Raw genomic sequence first — 22,117 nt, 5'->3', positions numbered from 1 at the left:
GGAACGAAAACCACGCGGATGAAACCACGCGGCATCTACTAGTCTTCCAATGAAAGGCTAAGAGACTGAGACGACCAGAACTTCGTAATAACTAAAGGTCCGTCAGCACGTGCTACTTTAAGTACCTAAGTACCTACTTACGGTAGGCAAATGTGGAGTTTTGGTCTTGGTGGTTTCTAGAGCATTAGCTAATGTCCATAGTTCAGACCCTCAATCGTCCAAGTATAAAACAATTTTTTTTTAAATTTTATTCGAAATAATATGAGGGATTATATCCCTAGTCGCCAAGCACTTAGCTTCGTGGAAACTATATATAAAGGTAAAAGTTTGGAAGGTGCGTAAGTTGAAAACTTTCAACTTTTCTAAAATTACGATGATCTTGCCATCCGAAGCTACTGTTCACGCTTATGATATTCCACAAAATACCGTATCCATACGGTTTACTTAAACTGAAAACACATACCAGTTACTTATTTAACGTCTTAACTAGAGCTCAAGTACCTACTTGAAAATTCAAGTTACAAAAGAAAAAGTGGGCACTTAAAATCGAAATTAGGTGGAATTTGTTATCAAAAATAACATAATCTATAATGTACATACATTATATCTAAAGTTAGTTAACACTAAAGTACCTATTTGAAAATTCAAGATCCAAAGAAAAAGTATACAAAATTAGGTCGATTTTGTTATCAAAAATAACATAATTATAATTTATACCATTATTATAATATTTGTAGGGTTAGTTAACGCTATTTACGAGTATAACTCAAAAACGGCTAAACCGTTCTTTTTTATTGCTTATTTTGTGAAAAAAATCAATGAAAATTAAATGTATGAAAAAAATATCATTTTCTCATATATTTTTATGGAACAAATTTCCTGAACTTTCATTACGTTCTCGTATATAATCAAGATCTGACACAAAAAGCTCTACAACTAATGTAAAGTGTAAAGTATTGCATTAATGCGTTTGGCTTGTTTTCACTATGTATTTTGTAGAACAATAATTAATAATAATAATACGGAAAAAGTCGCATGCACTAGTTGTTTATATTATAATTAAGATAAAAAAATGTCCTAGTTAATATAAATAACAATATGAACAACGTCAGAATTATAACAAGTGCATATATTACCACTTTTTATCGCATTTCCCTAATTAATTGCGTCCATTAAGAGTAAAAAAAAGCCGACCTAATTTTCCATACAAACGCAAGACCACCATACCGCGACCATAATATTAATCATAGCAAATATATGATACGGCTGTGGTCGAATTTTCGTCCGGGTGACTCCATAAAAATATTAATTACGGCGATAACTGGCTTTAAAAAAGACCTTTTGGCTTTTTTGTTAAGGGCCTTAACTGTCGTAATGAATTTAAAGAAAAACAATTATTTTCAAGTTTAATACTTTTTAGGGATTAAAGTTTGTTTTTTTTTTACATCTTTAGTGTGTTTAATAGTGCTATAGTTCCCATTAAAGCAGTCCTGGGTTCGATTTCCAGGTTGGGAATAAAAAATCCTTCCCTCGTAGAAATCGTCAGATGGGTAGAATAAGCCTTGGTGCTAATCTTAGACTGCATCGTCGTTTAACATCAGGCAGTTAAGGACTAATTTGGGCTAAAAAAATACTTTTTGCGTCTTAGATGATATGTCACTTTTATGACGCGTTAGAGCATACTGTTTAGGAATTTAGGTCCATACTTAGTATATTTTTATGTAATCTCAGGAAGGTTTGTCTGTGTATGTAGTAGAAAAATGATAACGCAAATACGTTTGTGAGTGTTAGCTAAATTAACGTCAGCGGATTAGAAACGCATTGATAAATTATTTACTGATACAATGGGAGGTGTGTGACATTGAAAATTATTTATCGAAAAACCTTTGCTTAGCAACCACACACAGGCAGATGATAATTTAACAATATGCTTCTGTAGTGCTGACGCTGCTTCAGGTTCACACCTACACATCGGTCCATCACCTGTCTGTATACCTTACTACTACAAGCAAAATGTTATCAAAATAGGCTAACTAATATGAAGACTATAACAAAACTATTAAGAAATTTCGACAAAATTTCTAAACAATGCAGGGCCCTTAAACTATCGGGTTTGTCGTGTCGCTTATCGCGTAGTAAAGTAAAGAACACTAAAAGGATCATAAACGAAGATATTTTTATTAATTTTATTATAGTTTTTGCGACGTAATTATGAGGTCGTAAAGCAGTAAATGCGAACTCATAGAATAATTAATATGTCCTAAATAACACTAAAACTAAAACATTCAGAGCATTTACTGTATTATGGTACCTATAAGATACCTATGATTAAGATATATCCCAACACAGAAAATATTCGGTATCAGCCCATATTCGGCTCACTGCATAGCCGAGACTTCTCTCAGTCAATAGTCCACCACGCTGGCCCAATGCGGATTGGTAGTCTTCACACACGCAGAGAATTGAGAAAATTCACTGGTATGCAGGTTTCCTCACGATGTTTTCTTCACAGTTTGAGACACGTTTTAATTTCTTAAAATGCACACAACTAAAAAGTTGGAGGTGCACGCCCCGGACCGGATTTGAACCCACACCCTCCGGAATCGGAGGCAGAGGTCATATCCACTGGGCTAGCACAGCTCTAGAAATGTGTAATAAGACAGGATAACCGATAAAACCGATCGTGTGTTTGTCGCGATGTGTATGACATCATGCCGTCGCGACCAACACACGTTCTGTTTTTTTTTAATGTTCTGCCATTAGCGCTGCAGGCACATGAACTTATTGGATGGTGCGCACCTAACTGTATAACGTGAAAATGCAGCCAATACTCTTGTTACAATTTCACGTGGTTGAGCCAGTTTGTTTCTATCTCAATAAAAAAAAATGATGAAATCTATTTCTACGCTTAAATCTGTCACCCAATAGCAATCGAATCGATACGAACTATTTATGTATGCTGCGTCGATACCAACATCAAAACTTCCTAGTTAATAAAACCCTGCCCTCCCCACAACCATTGCTTATAAAGTAGCAATGAAATACCGCTATCAGAACTAAAAACGCTATTTGGGCACAAATCCAAGCCAGCGCCGTAAAACTTTCAGTTAACAATCGTATATAAATTTGACTCCCCTACAGTTTTGTTTCGACTTGGATCCGGATTAATCGGATACCTTTTGTAACCTTAGATTATATTATTATGACAGATAGGTTACCAGATAAGTTCTCGCAATAAGTACCTACCTATATTTAAATTCAAAGTTCTCTTTCATTAAAAATTAGGTATTTGATTACTTTTGAATCTCTATTTATAAAAGACTAGCGGACGCCCGCGACTTCATCCGCGTGAAACTCGGTGTAAACTTTCAACTTCCTCTACCCTACCCCTTACCCTACCCCACCACCCTTTCCCTAGCCCTACCCTACCCTACCCCATACCTTACCCCTACCCTACCCTACCCCTACCCTACTCCTATCCTACGTTGAAGTTTTACCTGATTTTTCTTTGCTATAAACCTCACGGAGCCTGAGACCTTTCCAACGAATGCAAAACCGTGGAAATCGGTTCGTGCAGTCTGGAGTTATAACGTCAGGAAGGAAAACCCGACTTATTTTTATTTATAAAAGATTTCAGAAAAATTCAATCAATATTAACCAATTCATACATAAAAACACAAAATGTCGAGAATTGAAAATTTTTACTCTATTCGGATGTTTAACATCCATCTTTTGTTTGAACTAGGTACATAATAATATTCCTGTTATTTGAACTATAATAAGCTCTGTCCATTTCTCTACAATCTATCAGTAACAGTAAATAATAACAACAATAACAGTATAATTTCCTAATCCACTTAAGGGAGAAAGTCGTCGGCGTTAGCTATTCCAAATAGTTTATACCTTTTGGCATATCTGCTCACAGATCTTATATTCTGTGGCGGCGCTCGATTAAAACCGAATCGATTTGGAAATCATTAAATCGGCCGGTACTAAGTCGTGACCCTGCCACGTGCCATTAAATGGGGGTATTGATTTAAATAAACATTATTGCAAGCTCTCTTGTTTATAGTAACAATTCGGTTATTAAAATTGCTATCGAACTTTTAACTACCTTTCATTGTAACAAAGTTAAGCTTGACAGTTGAAAGGTCATGAAGTCTAATTTGCAGCAAAAGTGAGGAATACTTTTCCGGTGTCTGTGTTTTCTGCCACCTGTATTTGAACACCTTCGAGGCTAATGTGATTAAGAATCTTTTAGGCAAGCATGTTTCAACTTTTTACCACAGATTCCTCATTACTGCTAATCCTTAGACGTGATTGTTAAAAGCAAGTCTATTCATTATAAAAGAAAGCTTTAGCGTATATTTAATGTTTGTGAACTGTTGTACAGCGCCGGCCCGAAGTAAATTTTAGAATGGAGCGAGATCCAATTATGGCGCCTCTCCTGTTTGCTCCTAATAATATATACATATACCGATTGTGAGTGCAAAGTAAGTATGGAAAGTGAAGATCTCGACCATACTCTGGAGTGACCAACGTTCTATACTATTTAGGCGGCCTCTAGGATTTGGTGCCTGGAGCGGCTGCTCGGTTCGCCGTATGGGCGGGACAGCCTTGTTCTTGCATTATTACGGTTGAAGTTAAGTTGAATTTTTGCTGAAACTTTATTTCTCGTTTACTATAAAACAAATTAAGATTGGAAATTGTACCTGGCTTAACAGCATCAAACTCCGTGTGTTTCGAAATGGATGTAAAAATTAAAACTGTTTCATAAAAGTTTTTGACACTTGGCACTTTGTTATACGAGTATTAAATCACCAGATGATTTTTTGAATAGGTAATAAAGCAATAAATACTATAGATCATGGTATTATAGGTCACAGAAATAGATCATGATCAAGAATGTTTTTAATTAATGTCTTTAATTTCATTATTTTTTCACCATTCTGTCCAAAAAACTTGTCATTGGAGGGTTGTTGAATAATCGTTGAAGGAACAACAGTTGAAAAATCAAGGATGGGTTCGATAATCCATTTACGCAATGGAGTCTGGTTGGGTACACGTGGAGCTACCAAGGCTCCAAAATTTAAAGTGATGAAATCAAACCGATGAATCAAAATGAAGTCTCAAATAAGGCCCCGAAGTTTCAATAACTAAATGAAGCGACACAACACTACGAGGACATGGGCTGCCTGCTAGATGATAGATTCTTAACACTGTCTTACTGCTTGAAAATTTCAAAATTCCAGATTCATTTATTTCAATTAGGCTTGTTTTACAAGCACTTTTGTCAAGTTATTACTATTATTACACAAACCTCAAGTTATGCCATAATTTAATGGTGGTAAGTAAAGTCGAAAACTTAGAATTAAAGTTACGATTCCAAACGCGCCTTATTTGGAGGGGAACGAGAAATTGGTCATACTTTTTTTTTTTATAGAGAAAGAATACAATAAGGAACTTAAGCTAACTTATCCTAATGACTATACAAATCATGCCCACGTGGAATGGTGGCAAGAATACTGGCTGCATTTCCGCGCTGGACAGCCAGGTTTGCGTAAAAAATGAGCCAGTCCTTCTGTCACCAGTCGAGGCAACTAACCGCGGTGAAATTATGGTCATACTTAAAAGATAATGCAAATTTAAAAAAAAAACCTGGAAAACAAAATAAGAATATAAAACCAAAAACATAAATAACAGACACACGTACCCTCAAGCCAATAAATGCACGATTTAAAAATTACAATAACGCACACCCCTCGGTGTTTCGGCGCGTAATGTTGGCAAGGGTAGCGTAGATTAACTTCAAGCCGTCTCACCAGGTGGCATCGATCGCCATTGCCCCTCTAATGGCGCACATGTGGCCCAACGTCCAGGTGGAATAATTTAATTACTATCCACTAAAGGTCACATTAAAATGGGCTTAGTTTTGCTGCTTTTGTTTTCGTTTTTAAATCTTTTGTGCTGTTAGGCAAGGTTGGTTCTGATAGATCTAATATATTTATTTTGTGATCCAATACGGTCAGTTGACTTTTTTTTATATACTCTACAAAGTTTGCCCTTGACTACAATCGCACCTGATGGTAAGTGATGATGCCATCGGGGATGAAAGCGGGTTAACTTGTTAGGTTGAAATCCACACTCCTTTCGGTTTCCACACGGCATCGTACCGGAACGCTAAATCGCTCAGCGGTACGTCTTTGCCAGTAGGATAGTAACTAGCCACGGCCGAAGCTTCCCACCGGTCAAAAGTACTTACTAGTACTTACGAGTGACATTCTTCAATTTGTAAGAGCTGGAAGTTTGTTAAACTTAGTTCCCACCATAGGTATCCAACTTTGAACCATGGTGTCTTTGAGCGGTAGCAGGTTTTCTAAGGTTCACAATTGTCCAAGTATAAAGGGTATTTTTTTACATCTAAAGAAAGATTATTAATGGAATAGAGTCACCATTTCTCGGCAATCCTTCACCAGACGCTTTCACGCTAGTAAAAGTATACCTAATACAAACATTCTTTAATTGTTGTACTTTTCTTCAATAATGTATAATCATTGAAGAAAAGTACAACAAACTTGTTTTACTATCTATAGTAACTAAGTCGGTGGTCAACTAAGAAAAATCAAAGTAAAGTAAAAGGCAATAATTTGGCCAAATAGTTCTCCAATCTCACTCGTAAGAAATTAATTAATAATAACTTAATACAAAGAATATTCTTTTAAAACAAAAATTTTAATTGAAAAATTGAACTCAACCGACTAATATCACTCACATAAAATATACCCACGTATAACTTGCCAAAACAATAAGCCTATCAACAAAACATTACGGTTTGCCATAGTAACTATAGTATACCCCCGAACCGAACCAGGAACAAAAAGCAATTACCAAACAAATCATCCTCTGACATTTAATGCCATCGCAATATGTTCGAACCCACATTCAACCGACAGTACCCCATTTTTATAAGCATAAACATAAAACTTAGGGCAAAGTTTGCCTACATGATTCATTAACATGTCATTCGTAAAAGTTGGGGGCTAGTGTTGTGCCTTGCACAACCCCATTGATTATCAATTAGTTTTCTACTTGCAACGCTTATTGTCGGCACATTATCCACAGTATTTACACGAGTCTTTGTTATACGACGTGTTAAAATTCATATTTTTGTACTGCCAATGCAAAAACTACCTTTTATATTTGTTGATAGGGTGCCGAATAGCATATTAAAGGGCTAGAATTAACATGTCCATCTTCGTAACAGATGATTCTTTAATGATCGTGCTCGAATCGATTTTTAGGGTCATCGATGGTTTATTGTGTGTTGTTGCGGTTCAGTTGTGACTTGCTCTTTTTATATTAATGAATAGATTTCCTTTTAGCTAGTTATCTAATCATCTCGTTGCTCTGATTTAATTGATTGATTACCCTGAGTGGTGTTTATTGACTTTTTTTAGATCTTGTTTTAATCAAAATTAAATTTAACTATTATGGCACCTTTGCCTTTACACCTTTGGCTTGGTACTCTGGATTTGGTCATTACAATTTGGATGTTTCATGCAGCTTCAAGGATATGAATTTTGATTATATTTACCACTAGCTATGTCTCGCGGTTTTGCGTAGATCCCATTTCTTCATGAATATTATTTGTTTTAAGTAATAAGATATATGAACCTCTAAAATGTAAACTTGTCCAAGATTCTATAAAAAAAACGAATATAAAATCATTTAGTGTACAAGCAGTACCATAAACTAATTTAATAATGTTTGTGTTACAGTCAGACATAGTCCACCAATCAGTGTACGAGTTGGTCCACTCAGAAGATAGAGAAGAGCTTCAGAGGCAGTTACTTTGGAACTCCTTCCTGCCACCAGAAGCAAACAGTCTCTCACTGCAAGATGTTTTGAGACAGGAGAGAGCGCATCTATTAGAAAGAAGTTTTACAGTCAGATTTAGATGTTTATTAGACAATACATCAGGATTTTTGGTAAGTTTAAACCACATATATTACATTTTCATCCAATGGACTTCCACTGCTGGATATAGGCCTCTTGTATAGACTTCAAAACACAACGGTCTCAAGCAGCCAGCATCCAGCGGCTTCCTGCAACCCCATTTGATGTCCTCGATCCAACTAGTGGGGGGGTTAATTCTACTCAGGCCTCTGTCGATGAAAGAGGGGAACTTAGACCTTTGCTTTGACCTTTTAAATATTTGCTTCTGTAACGATCACAATCAGATGATGAAGACCGATGTGTGATCATGTTCAGCCTATGTTGTTTTGGATCATGTTAAGCCTATGTGGATTTGGATCATGTTAAGCCTATGTAGCTTTAGATCATGAGGTTCTTCATTATTAAATGATTCCTATCCAGTAATAAAGAACCTCATGTTCCAAAGCCACATAGGCTTAACATGATCCAAAGTCAGGCTTAACCTATTAAAAAATATTACAGTACTGAATAAAATGTTTATTACAAAATTTTATACCTTGTGTTTTCAGAGATTAGACATAAGAGGCCGGATCAAAGTATTACATGGACAGAACAAGAAAACAGAAGAGCCACCATTAGCTTTATTTGCAATTTGCGCACCGTTCGGGCCTCCCAGCCTGCTGGAGATACCACAGAAAGAGGTCATGTTCAAGAGCAAACACAAACTGGATTTATCACTAGTCTCGATGGATCAAAGGTAAGTGAATTATGAAACAAAGGTTTATTAGACCTGATCTGCTTATGTGCAACTATAATCTTTAACTGTGAGCTGTTTAATTTCATCCCGACCCATTTAGCGGTGAAACGAAAATCTCGGCAAATGCCCTTAAAATTGGCAGCACCTGCCTTCCACCGTAACTGATCATAGTCCAAACTTAGTAGCTTAGTGAATACTATGATCCTGTAGATATCCAGTCGTGTAATTAATTTAGGATAGAGATGATAGATAGATACAAATTGTAGCTACCTATCTATAGCTACAAAACAATATCGGGGTATAGAGTTTAGTGTTGTAGCCTACAACACCAAACTCTGTATCCTTAGATACATTTACATTCGTTGACCCCGATTTCGACCGCAAAAAGTAAAATTGCCGAATCAGTTGAGCCGTTCTCGAGTCTTTTTGTTTTTGAGCAACACATATTATGATGATTCATTTTTATTTTTGAAATATTGATAGTCCACAGGACATAAGAAGCACTTGAAATAGCCTAATAATTCAGGAAGGATAAACATTATATTATGACATAATACATTACAAAATTTAAACAATTTTTAACCGACTTCCAAAAGGAGGAGGTTCTACGTTCGGCTGTATGTATGTTTTTTTTTTTTAATCTATTGGTTCACTATCTTGCACAACCATGATTGAACGCGAGTTTTCAAAAGCAAAAAGACATTCAAAAACAAAACATTAATCGGAGAATTTTATATTTTTATTGTTTAACAGCCTCCAAATATTCCCGTGTCGGTATGTTTATCCCTTTTAGATCAGCCATCATCGGATCAATATAAATAAATCCATTTGTCACGCCGTACGCTCAGTGATTATACATTTTATACGGAACGAACGTTTTCTTAAATTCCATAGCATCCGCATTGTTTTTGGTGGAAAATATAATATAAAAAATACTACTTAACTTGAACTATAGCTTATGAACTATACAAATCATGCCCACGTGGAATGATGACAAGAATACTGGTTTCATTTCCGCGTCGGACGCCAGGTTGATTAGAGCAAAAAATTAACCAGCCCTTCTGTCACCAGATTAACAAAAAAAAAATCGGTTGTCTGTAAAGTTTACTGACGATAATTGAACGTGACAACGACATAAGAAAATGCTGATGGAATGGTTGCATTTTTCAAAAGAAAATGTTCGTTTTTCTAAAATACTGTTTTATAACCTTCATAGACCAGAATATACTTTATTTCTTGTAAAAAAAAGTTTGCACTCGTAGAGCGAGGGAACGACGCATGACGTCTTCGAGTGTGCAGCCGGCTTCATTGAATTATAAGACGTCACGTCAAAAACATTTTAATGTCATTATACGTAATTTTGTGATTTTTTCACGTTTACTCGTAAAAAGTCCCTACAAAAGTCTACTTAGCTATACTATAGACGGCTAATGGCTGTTGTTATTGTTGTATTTTTTTTTAAATCATAAAATATAATAATTTCAGAGGGAAACTTCTCCTCGGTTACACGGACGCCGAGCTCGCAAACATGGGAGGTTACGATTTAGTGCATTACGACGACCTGGCGTATGTAGCCAGCGCTCATCAGGAATGTAAGTAATGCAAGGTAATCCTTGTTACTTTTAAAATTAATTTTAATTTTTTTTTCTTGCTTGTCTAAAATCCTTTTAATGAAAGAAGTCCTGCGGCTAAAACCTGAACGAAAATCGATAATAAAAATAAGACCGCCATCCAAATGACAATGACATTAAGACATGAGCGCCGCGTCTGTGAGACTTCTTTCATGAAAAGTACTTTAAAATAAAGCCCGATGGAAAGCATTAATAAGGTCTAAGTTGGAATGCGCTTGCCTATTCACTCTTACTTTGAAAGTGTTTAAATTTAATGAGTCAGGAAACACAAACACAAATAAAGCATTCCAAATTGTTGTACAAATTAGAAAGAAAGAAAGAAAATTATTTTATTTGGATACACACACATAATACACAGAAGATAACAAAAAAAAAGAACTAATAGTAGATAATATTACGTAAATCCAAAAAATGATGTGTGTGGTACCATTTTGGTATTGCTCACCACTCAGCATGTGCTACGCTAGTGATGGATACACCAACGCAGCGCTTCATCGTTATCAACCCATATTAGGCTCACTGCTGAGCTCGAGTTTCCTCTCAGAGCGAGATGGGTTAGGCCAATAGTCCACCACGCTGGCAAAATGCAGATTGGCAGACTTCACACGCGCAGAGAATTAAGGAAATTCCTAGGTGCAGGTTTCCTCACGATGTTTTCCTTCACCGTTTGAGACACGTGATATTTAATTTCTTAAAATACACACAGCTGAAAAGTTGAAGAGGTGCATGCCCCGGACCGGATTCGAACCCACACCCTCCGGAATCGGAGGCAGAGGTTTTATCCACTGGGCTATCACGGCTTCATCTCATCATCATTTATTTATTTATCATATTTAGAAATTTCCACTTGCCTCAATCCTTGCATACTCCCTTGCTTCTTCAATTCTCACCATAATACATAAAAACTCATTTCTTTGTATTCCAGTACTGAAGACAGGAGCGTCAGGGATGATCGCATACCGCTTCCAGACGAAGGACGGCCAGTGGCAGTGGCTGCAGACTTCCTCGCGACTCGTCTACAAGAACTCCAAGCCTGACTTCGTGATTAGCACGCATAGGCCTCTAATGTAAGAAATTATTTGTTTTTTGAAGAAACTTTTATACAATATACCCATACTAATCCAACTAATCAGAAAATACCTGTGTCAGGAGTGCCAAGACAATAGTCCAGCGGGTGGGGATAGAACCATGGACTCTCGGTGATGAGCTGATGAGCTATTGAGACTTTGAAATAGTGTCTAGTGTCTGGAGACACCGTTTAATATTTAGACAAATGAAGAACTGCACCCTTTAAATCTTACCAATGGTAGGAACATACTTGGAAGGTACTGAATATTACAGATGATTTTTTGATAGCCTCAATAGATCTACGATAATTATTGGTGACGAGGGGCCGGACTCATCACTGAGAGGTGGTGGTTCGATTCCTGCCCGCTAAACTATTGTCGTACCCACTCCAAACGCGACTGCGTTTGGAGTGCGTTTTCAACCTAGTTGGAGAGAATGGAAATATTGGTCATATTTAAAAAAAATATAGCAAATTAGTGAACGCCCGCTACTTCGTCCGCGTGAAATTTAGTGTTTCTCAAATCCCTCGGAAACCATGGACTTTTCCGGGATGAAAAGTAGTTTATGTGTTAATCCAGAGTAAAATCTATTTCCATTCCAAATTTCAGCCAAAACTGTTAAGTATTTAAAAGAGTAACAAACATCCAAACTTTTGCGTTTATATTATTAGTAGGATTAAAAAAATAATAATAAATCAAATATTTTCTCTTTACAACAATAGTAGGATGGATAATAATTGATGTAACTCTATTACATTTTCAGGGAAGAAGAAGGCAGAGATCTCCTCGGGAAGCGGACGATGGACTTCAAAGTTAGCTATTTAGACACCGGTCTCACCAGCCTTTACTTTTCCGAAACAGAACAGCTTTCAGGCTGCGAGTCGAACGTCTCAACGCCCCCTCGAGCAGCGAGGCGATATAAGACTCAACTGAGAGACTTTCTATCCACTTGTAGGAATAAAAGACGAGTGCCTCCCACTCCCGCGCCACCTCCAGTGGATTACTTAGCTGCTGATGCGGTAGCCGCAGCGTATACTAATCTAAACGGAGCGTACACCGCTCCATACGGGGAATATCCTCCCGCTCCAGCGTTACATTACGCTCCACCACCTTTAGATGATAGATTCCTCGCAGCTGACAACCTCTTCCATCAATACAAACCATTGTCTTACCATTACACTCCATACGCGCCTAATGGTTTCTTAGAACCGGCTCCACCTCCTGGATACGAAGTTCCACCGACGTATCATCGACCTCCGTCAAGAGAATACACTTATGTTGATAGTAGTGGGAGGTACATGAGTCCGGTGACTGGAGAGAGACGGTCGCCAAATGTCGTGCCTGGTCCAAGTCCGGGTGGGTCAAGCGGTTCGACAGAGCAGGATAGGATGGTGCAAACGCAAACGTCGGAGATGCCAAGGCAGACGGTCCTCATGTGGGGTGCCGGTGGAGCAGCTCAAGAAGTCCCCGTGGAGTACTCACCACCGCAGGTTTGGCGATACCATCCCTCCCACTACCACACCGCTGAAGCGACTCAATGATTAGTTCTTTAGTACTTTGTGCAATACCCCCTGTTCTTTTAATAAGACATGGGTTTTTGGGCGCAACATTTAGAGCGAAGCCCCATTAGTTCGTTGTGTTACGTCGCAACGTTGACGTTCTGTCGTTTCCCATATTATATTTTAACTGACAAGCCACACAAGCGTTGTGTTATCGCTGGCGACGTCCAATGGAGGACGGACAGTGCTCATTTGTTTTGTATGCATTATTGGGACTGACTGGATGCATGTGTCATCCTCTTGCGTTGCGACGTCGTGCGTCAACTCAACGCAGGTGGGGCATACAATCAGTTGCGACGATGCTACGCTACGCACTAATGAGTCTTCGACCTTAAACCATCCACCAAAGACACGCCCTTCCAATCCGAATTTGTTTTTTTAGTATTTTACTATTACTAATGTTTTGAAAGTAAGAATCAAGTTATATCGTTCCTTGTGTCGCACATATTTTGGAAATTACTGCACCTTTTTGATGCAGCTTCTTTTTGAAGTTTTTGTTACCCGAATATCGACTAGCAACGAGACCTCGCTCAATGATTTCATGTTCGAAACATTTTTTTTTACATTATAACTTATCTATAGAAAACATAAAAATATCAACTTCTTACAGTAATCATGAATATTTTACCAACAAAATAATTTTTCAGATGTTTGTGTTTAACTTTACCCTTCGATTACCAATTGCTGTACATAATTTTGTGTAAATTTTTCAACTAAAAATAATAATTGTTATCCAAAGTAACGGTTTTAGTAAAATTAGCTTATTTTATTGTATTTTGAGTTATTTTTAGTCGCACTTTGAAACACATATCGAGTGTGAAGAATGTGTAAATATTTATTATTTTTATCGTTTTTGTGAGCTTCTGCTTCATATTTAAACGTCTGGTTCGTGATTTTTCGCTTTTTATATCAATAAAATCAGCAAAACGGAGTGCGTTTAAAAAAATGCTGCTCAATTTTCAATATAAGTATATGAATAAAACTAGATTTTGTTTTTTTTTCTTGTTATAATTAACCCTATGTGGTAGAAGTTAAAAAAGGTAAAATAAAAGTTATTTTTGGTAAAATATAATATGCTTTTTTACTCTATACTTCTTCGTTTTGCTGTATTTTGTTACTATTATATTATAAGATAAAACATATCAATATTGTAATAGCATGAAGCAACATAAAAATTATCACTAACGTATTTATGTCCCTGTGAATTGTATGATATAAAATAAAAATTAGCAAAAAGTTATGCTTAAAATGTCCGTAATAAATAATATATACCAATGGATAAAAATAAATAAATAAAATTGACAATCATATTATCAAGTCAATTTTATTCATTCTTGGACTTCAAAATCATAATTATTTTGAACCAAATGCGTTTACTTCAAACACTTTACAAAATTAAAATGGGTTTTAATCTATATAGTTCGTGGCTGATTCTATTGTCAAGGACTTTATTAATTGCATAGTTATTTCGATTAATAAATACTCTTAAATTTAAGTTTAAGCTTTTAGATAATCAGGTACAGAACGCCTGGATTTTGGAATTAATTTGTTTAATTGTCGCGTTCTTTTGATTCTTTATTAATGTTGATACGTCTTGATTTGCTAGGTATGTCTGTATGTTTATGATTGGCAGTATACTGGCCAAAAAAAAAGAAATCTGGCTTACAACATGTTTGTAGATTCTTAAACGACATACATATTTGTAGAGGACGAATACTCTTCCATTACTGTTTAATTTAATGCTCTAAATGAATTCATATTTAACGTAAGAGTATTCAAGGTAGCCCTGTCTACAAGAATCCAAAAGCTCAATTTAACGCTATTTTCAGATTCTTTATAGGTGGCCTATTAAACATAATATACCCAATGATCTATCAAATGAAATAACTTCTTTATTTTAATTCCTTTTAAGCAATCTTTTCCTATATCGTTAGGAAAGGATTGAAAAAAAATATCTATTTAAATGTTATTTAAACCTGAATGGATGGAATACACTTTTTGATTGGCAATCTTTGCCTGTACATGACAGATTGAAAAAAATATATAATTTATGGGGACACAAATACTCACTGCCATGCCAACGTGACGCAAGCACATTCCTTGTACATACACTTCGCGTGCCTTTCACTCTAGGTTATAGACATTCCATTGATTTAATATTGACTTCGCCCCGAACTGCTGCACTGCTCGATCATACAGCTCGACATACAAAAATGATAATTTTGTTAAAAGAATATTGTCTTTACTTTATACCATATTATCTTAGACTTTACAATGAACCTGTCAAATTGAGGCAAAGATTTTAATTCACTGGCAAACATATAACCTTAAAAATTTTTCCTTGATAATGTCTTGGGTTCGATTGGGTAGGGAGTACTAAAGTATTTCTCTGCTTCAGTTATCTCTATCACTTCCATGATATTAAACTTTCGGTCCTGGTCATTATAATTATCATATGGTAGTGAACTTTACAGAGTCAAAATTATCACCCTAAGAGTAAGCTCGCCAAACCATGTTGAAACAGCAGGGTATCTAAGCTCCAAATCTTATATGTTAGGTATGAGGGGATTCTGATTATTATTATTATAGTGGTACCAACACAAATTGATTGATTTATTTCAAATAAGCTTTAATGCAAGCACTTTTGAAAAGTCAAGTATGTTAGTCTTTCGAGCAAACAAAGCAGTTAGGGGCAGAGTTAACAAATTTCTAACCTACCATTCGTTGTGCAGTGAGCCGTCGTTGGCAGGGCAAGCCGTCGAACGAATCTTCCGACGTCGATAGATTTAATACTTAGCTATAGGTTTGTATTATCATGCTCCTAGAGAAAGTTTTTAAATTAACAAACATCACTTCAGTGTGACTTTATTACCCTACATTTAAATAACAAAAATATAATAAGAATTCGCGCCGAATTGAGACGAAAATTCGTTTTTCGAATCATTAAAATTTTAAACTCCAATTTCACGTTTTTTAAATTAAAAACTAACTACGGGGGCCCAGAAGAGCACTTTATAATAAAACATTTTTAAATTACTAATTAAAATACTTTCCTAATCCATCCAATGAATTATGATAAAATATGAAAGTTTTGTATTTGAGAAAGGTTTGTTTTTTAAAATTTGTATATTTTTATATATAGTGAGATGGTCGAATTAAATTATATTTGTCTTGTTCTGTGCTCAAATATTTTTTTCAATAAACCTAAGAATGTACCTACCTAGCCGGGATGTTTGCTTGGGCGCATTAAAAAAATATTTTATTTGAAAAAAGCTTTTGAACTCATTTGACATTTTTCCTATGAGCATTGAGTCCGACAAAATTTATTTTATATATGTACACAATAAAACTGCAATGTAAGACTTACTAATGTCTCGGCTGATTTTATCTTCCGAAAACACTTAGTTATCGAATAATTAAGATGCCAATCAGCATTGCGCGGCGTCGTTTCAACGGAGCTCCGTTACTACCATGGACAGCGTTTTAATTGTTTCGACCCATTGTTGAGATTGACGGGAGGGTGCGTCGTCCTCTTGGACGTGTGTCGTCGCAACACAGGTACGGATGCAATGTGTTGATACGTAGTGGCGACGCAACGCGACGAACTAATGAGGCATCTCCCTAAGCAGAGTTTCATAACTGTCAGATGTAGAACCTTATTTGATAAAATATTTTTTTTAATTCACAATTCGAGGGTTGATAGAGGAGGTTAAAAATTAATTAAAGTAAGTCACTTACTTACTTGTTCCTCAAAAATTTAATAGAGTAAGCAAAACAAAAAAATATTTACAAATTTACAAAGTGCTCTTCTCTGATTTGTCTTCACATTGTTTATAATGCATAATATATTTATAATGCTAGGGGCTACATTACACAAAATACCATGTCGTGTTGAGGCGTATTGGTTATAACAGAACTGAGACAAATTACCTATTATATTAGTCTAAGACTTAGACTAATATAGTCACTTAGACTCTTAGTGACACCAAGTTTTCATCCAACAAAAGCAGTTAAATTGTTCATCTGTCGCCTAAAATTGTTCATGACAACAGTGCCGCAAAAAGTATGTAGGTACGAAATTACGAATATCTACATCTCTCTTTCGTCCCATCGAAACGAAACGAGAAAGTAATATTTATGCGTATCTCTTTCATTGCGATGGGAAGAAAGAGATAACTATGCAGGATTTTTTTGAGTACCAACATCATTGACAGATTTTTGCACATTTTATACCTGCATTATCGCGATAAAGGTGAACGTTCGCCTAATCTCGCTCATGTGGCCCTAGCCTAAGGTAAAAATTGTACTGTCCATACATCGTACGGTCAACCGAAATTTTAGACTTTTCATGAATATAATATTAATCGAGTCAGTAAGCGAATTTATCTTCCACTACGAGTTCCAAGTCATTTGTTTGTAAAAACTAATTTGACTTTAAAATTATATTAATAAAATTTCTGTAGCAATAAGTGCATACGAGTTCGAAAAATCACACTTTTTACACGATATAAAAATGTCCAAATACTTTAAATAATATGCAAATATAATATTTGTACAGTGCGTCTGTAGGTATAGTTGTTCTATTACGGGAAGACGGTTTGCTTTCGGATGTAGTAGTTAGTAATACAGCACTAACGCCTTTGCTTTGTGTGTGTAATGTAAAGAAAATAAAGGAATGACAACAAGTCAATATTTAAAAAAAAAACAATGGTATGGTATGGTCGGGTAAAAATGGATTATTAAATTATAGCGAGTGTTATAGACGTATGGCATCGAAATCCGTTTATTAGGAAAAGCTAACCCAAACCGTCATCCAAAAATAGAAATACTATACAAAGTATATTGCTATGCCCAACGAACAATTTTATTTATGTTAGTTAGGTAAATTGTTTATGTAAAATACTGTCATTTGTTTTGACTAATTTGCCATATAAGGCACAAAAATTCTTCCAGTTATATAAGAGGGTAGGGAACCAGGGGGGTAGAGATAAGGAGAACTACCACCATAATTTCAACTTATCATCAATAAATATTAATTTTTAACAGCCTGTAATGATGCTACGTCTTTAGTAGTTTAGTTTTTTCTCTTTCTATAGTACCGCGTTAGACAGAGAGAGATGGAAATGAACTCGAAACTCGGACTTGCGAGTTCTACAAAACATCGTTAGAGAACCCTCCAGGGTTAGGCCTCTATCATTGAAAAGAAGCTTTGACACACCACGCTATTCCAATGCTTGTTGGCGAGCTCAGAGTGATAAATATTAATTCTGTAACCATCACTGTCAGATGTTAATGAGAATAACCTGGACCGACCGCTTAGCGTGCTTTGCGAGCCACGGGTGTGTTGTATAAAACTTGTCGACCCGTCCGTCTATAACTACTCTGTTTTTACAGTGGTACCACTATAATCTAACGGATTAGTTACAACTCGAATATTATACACTTCGAATAAGTATAAGATTTTCTTTGCGACCAAAGATATATTATCTCGAGAAGATAAATTGCAACCAATGGCAGCGTAGTAGTCCCAGTTCCATCTCTTTCGTCCCATCGCAATGAAAGAGGTGGCGATATTTCCGGTAGCGCCGTGATTGGTTGAATTTTGTCAATATTTCTTCACGAGATGGGTCGTTTGGCCGCATGTAAAGTGCCTATGGTATATGGCGCTCCCCTGATTCTACCCTTTGTACTTCCATTATTATTATTATTATTATTGTGATCTAAATTTATATCTACCTATTTATTTTTGAGATATTTTTATTTATATTTCTTATAACTTACCTTTGTCTATACATCGTTCTCTCGCTTTAGTATTAAGTGTACGAATGAGAGAGCTATATACAGACTTTATCTTGCGGTGCGAGGCTACTACGACGGCCTTTATATCTGTAATTAACTTTATGTTTTCCATTATATTATTTCTTATTATTCGTCTATTATGGGCTTAGCTTTGTTAAATTATGTAAACATACACAGAAAACGATAAAACATTTATATTTATAAAGAAAATTATTAAGAAAATCACAATTTTTATTATATTTTGACTATCACCAATAAAACAATACGAATTGTAAATAAATAACTAGGTTAGACGCTTTAATTACATACTTAATATTACAATTACATCGTCAATAGATACTTATATTCATAATTATTTAATTGAAAATATAGTTAAGATGAAAATAAACGAGACATTCTCTGTATTTATTTTAGTATAGCATAATTGTGTAATTAAATGAAAATCAAAATAAATTTTTTCATGCCACTGATATTTTTGAGTTTTTTTTATTGTTATAACGCATAGTTGTCCCGGATAAATCGGGTAAAGCCTTAAGATGGACTCTATATTCGGCTCACTGGTGAGCTCGAGTCTCCTCTCAGAATGAGAGAGGTTAGGCCAATAGTCCACCACGCTGGCCCATTGCGGATTAGCAAGTCACCTTTAATATAAAAAAAAAAACTAAATTTAAATCGCTTCATGCGTTCGAGAACTATGCCACAGCCAAACAGACACACACACACACGCGCACACACACACACACACACGGCAAACTTATAACACCCCTCGTTTTGCGTCAGAAGGTTCCGAAACCATTCCGAAAGCTTATTTAATAGTGCAACGCCATCTAACATTCTAACTATAAAACAAGAACAACCAAGTTGGAAAACAAAACTGCCTTGTAGATTTTCATACCGCTAAGTTTCTACGTAGTTTTTCGAACGTTTCATAGATGGCATTAGCTGTAGTCACCAGACTGCGGTCGAAGCTTCAAACTCTTGTAAAAACTAACAATTTTTAAAGAGAATGAGTTTGTTTGTTTGTTTGAACGCGCTAATCTCAGGAACTACTGGTCCGATTTAAAAAAAATATTTCATTGTTAGACAGCACATCTATCAGGAAGGCTATAGGCTATATATTATCCCCGTACGTACCTATGCCTATGGTCACGGGAACCACGCGGGTGAAACCGCACGCTATGCTTCAGCTTGTACAAACTTTATATATTTTTATAACTTTCTATTAGCTAGAAAAATATTGTTAGAAAAAGAAAATGCAAAAGAAACAAGTAATATGTAAAGCATTTACAATATATGCATAACAGTCAAAGTATTGTGCATTAGATAAAAAAATTATAATTTTGAGTTAAAAAAAATTAAAATTAAAATGAGTTTTTGAATTTTGATAACGCTAATTTAAGGAACAGTATAGATAACCAAAGATATCAATTATGTTGTAAGCGCGACGAATCGGAATCACTTTAAAAATTATTATTAAGCTCTTAACAGACGGAATACGCTATCGTAGCGGGTAAGCAGGTCATCACTATAAAAAAAATAGTAAAATTATAAAATAAAGGTAAAATAATACTGTCTCTGGCTGGACCTAACAATGCATATATTTAAACACTGCACATAAATATTTACTAAGTCGATTTTACTAAACAAATTGATAAATTTCACGAAAAACTAAAATACAAAGATGTTTAGTAGCCATTAGCTTCCACTTTCATCCAGGAAGTAAAAGAAATTGTAAATAATTTAATCATAGTAAACTATGTTAATGTATAATTTAAAAAAAAAAACATCAGCCGTTCAGTTTCTGTACTGTCTTTTGATAGAGTCACCATTCTACAAATAGTAGACTTTAATAATCTATCAAATACAAATAGCTTAATGTGTAATATGTTGTAAACTAAGTCTCATCATCATCATCATATCAACTGATGGACGTCCTCTGCAGGACATAGACCTTCTGTAGGGTTTCCAAACACCTTGATTCTGAGCCACCTGCATCCAACGGCCTCCTGCGACTTGATATCGTCAGTCAGTCCTAATCAAATAAAACTAAGTGTACCTGTTTGAAGTAGGTAAATGATTTTAAAATTTTTGATACACACATAAAATGTTTATAAAATAATAATGAATGCCATTGCTGCAGCTGTGTTACAAAAGGTAATATTTGCCAGTAGGTGATGCTTTACGCTCTGCAGAGTAATAATTTTATTTCTGTAAGTTTGCGCTTTACTCTAATCTTGCCTTATTCAAAGCTATTAATTTCTTGGGTTTCCTTTGCTCAGTGTTTAATTTATTTAGCTTAGTTGTTCCGCGGTAGTTTACAGTTAAGAAAAAAATACCGCTGCGGCTACGCGTTTTGTCTGTCTCTACCGTTATGCTGTAAAATATAAAAATCCGTTTAAAATGGTAATTACAACGTGAAATTAATTATCGTGCGCGAATCAAAAACGTGTTCGTCACTTTTACTGTCTAAAAAGTAAGAGTTGGGTATATTAAATTTTACTATTTACTATCTGTCAGATTACACAAGATTACGCTTAATTGCTTTACCGAAAAGGAGCTTGTTTTATTTTTTTTTCTTTATTATAGTTACGGAATAGCTATGGCTAAAGGCCCATCAGATGTTTATTGGTGGATGATCGATGGAATCTGAACCTTATATGCCAGAAATATTAGCATAAACCAGGAGTGGCTGGACTGAAGTTATCGTACCTGGAAGAGATGAATGGTTTATTTATTTTTCAGTCGATGTTATTGTTTTTGATATTTCATTGATACCTAATGCCTGTGAAATTTTGCCATTTATTTGTAGTAAACCACTTGCCAGCTTCAAAAAATAAAAAAAAGGTTATAAATAAGTCTTAGGCCTTTGATTTCGGTTTCTAGAAGGTTATCTCCGATAGCTAGACGCAACAACGGTTTATCTTAACAAAATGTTATGAGTATTTTTCACACGTTTTTCCTAATTCGAACAATTTTGCAAGCGACAAATTCCATACTATTATCCCCCGAAGCCCAGTATAACCGGGCGATAACCTGAAACCTATCCGGTAAAAAGAGTGCCATTGTATGAAGAAATGACGCCATAGTTAATACCCATTCAATTAGAAGTGTCGTAACACTCTCACGATGTGAATGGAGCAGGCGACACTAATGTCACTATCGGTAGGATTTCTGTGACTAGTGTTTGCGTTTGATAAAGTATGAGTACCAAGACTTTCGATAAATAGACGTGACATATCTCGGACTGGACACATTGAGACTGAGCGATCCATAGAGTCCTTAAAGACATAAGAATAAAAGATACCGACATACCTCGGCTCGCTTAACGAGTCACAAAGCTGAGGTGGCAAAGCGTAGTATTTTTTGGTC

General features: G+C 35.6%; 1 protein-coding gene across 2 annotated transcripts in view; it reads left to right on the top strand.

Moving 5' to 3' along the window:
- LOC112043391 (aryl hydrocarbon receptor) overlaps positions 1-19,220 on the top strand; it is a 158,457-nt gene extending 139,237 nt beyond the window's left edge. Inside the window, exons 4-9 of one of the 2 annotated variants that reach the window (XM_052888380.1) lie at positions 7,779-7,988; positions 8,505-8,692; positions 10,178-10,284; positions 11,249-11,390; positions 12,154-12,880; positions 15,682-19,220. In XM_052888380.1, the coding sequence (XP_052744340.1) occupies positions 7,779-7,988; positions 8,505-8,692; positions 10,178-10,284; positions 11,249-11,390; positions 12,154-12,880; positions 15,682-15,684 (1,377 nt within the window). In that variant the 3' untranslated portion in view covers positions 15,685-19,220. Of the gene's footprint in view, positions 1-7,778; positions 7,989-8,504; positions 8,693-10,177; positions 10,285-11,248; positions 11,391-12,153 lie in introns of both variants that reach the window. The other variant, XM_024078792.2, reaches the window with a different exon arrangement.
- Positions 19,221-22,117: the final 2,897 nt, after the last annotated feature.

Source organism: Bicyclus anynana, chromosome 22 (genome assembly GCF_947172395.1).
Source record: "Bicyclus anynana chromosome 22, ilBicAnyn1.1, whole genome shotgun sequence".
Lineage (NCBI taxonomy): Eukaryota > Metazoa > Arthropoda > Insecta > Lepidoptera > Nymphalidae > Bicyclus > Bicyclus anynana.
The sequence above is the reverse complement of the archived record's forward strand: the minus strand, read 5'-3'. Positions and strand labels throughout refer to the sequence as shown.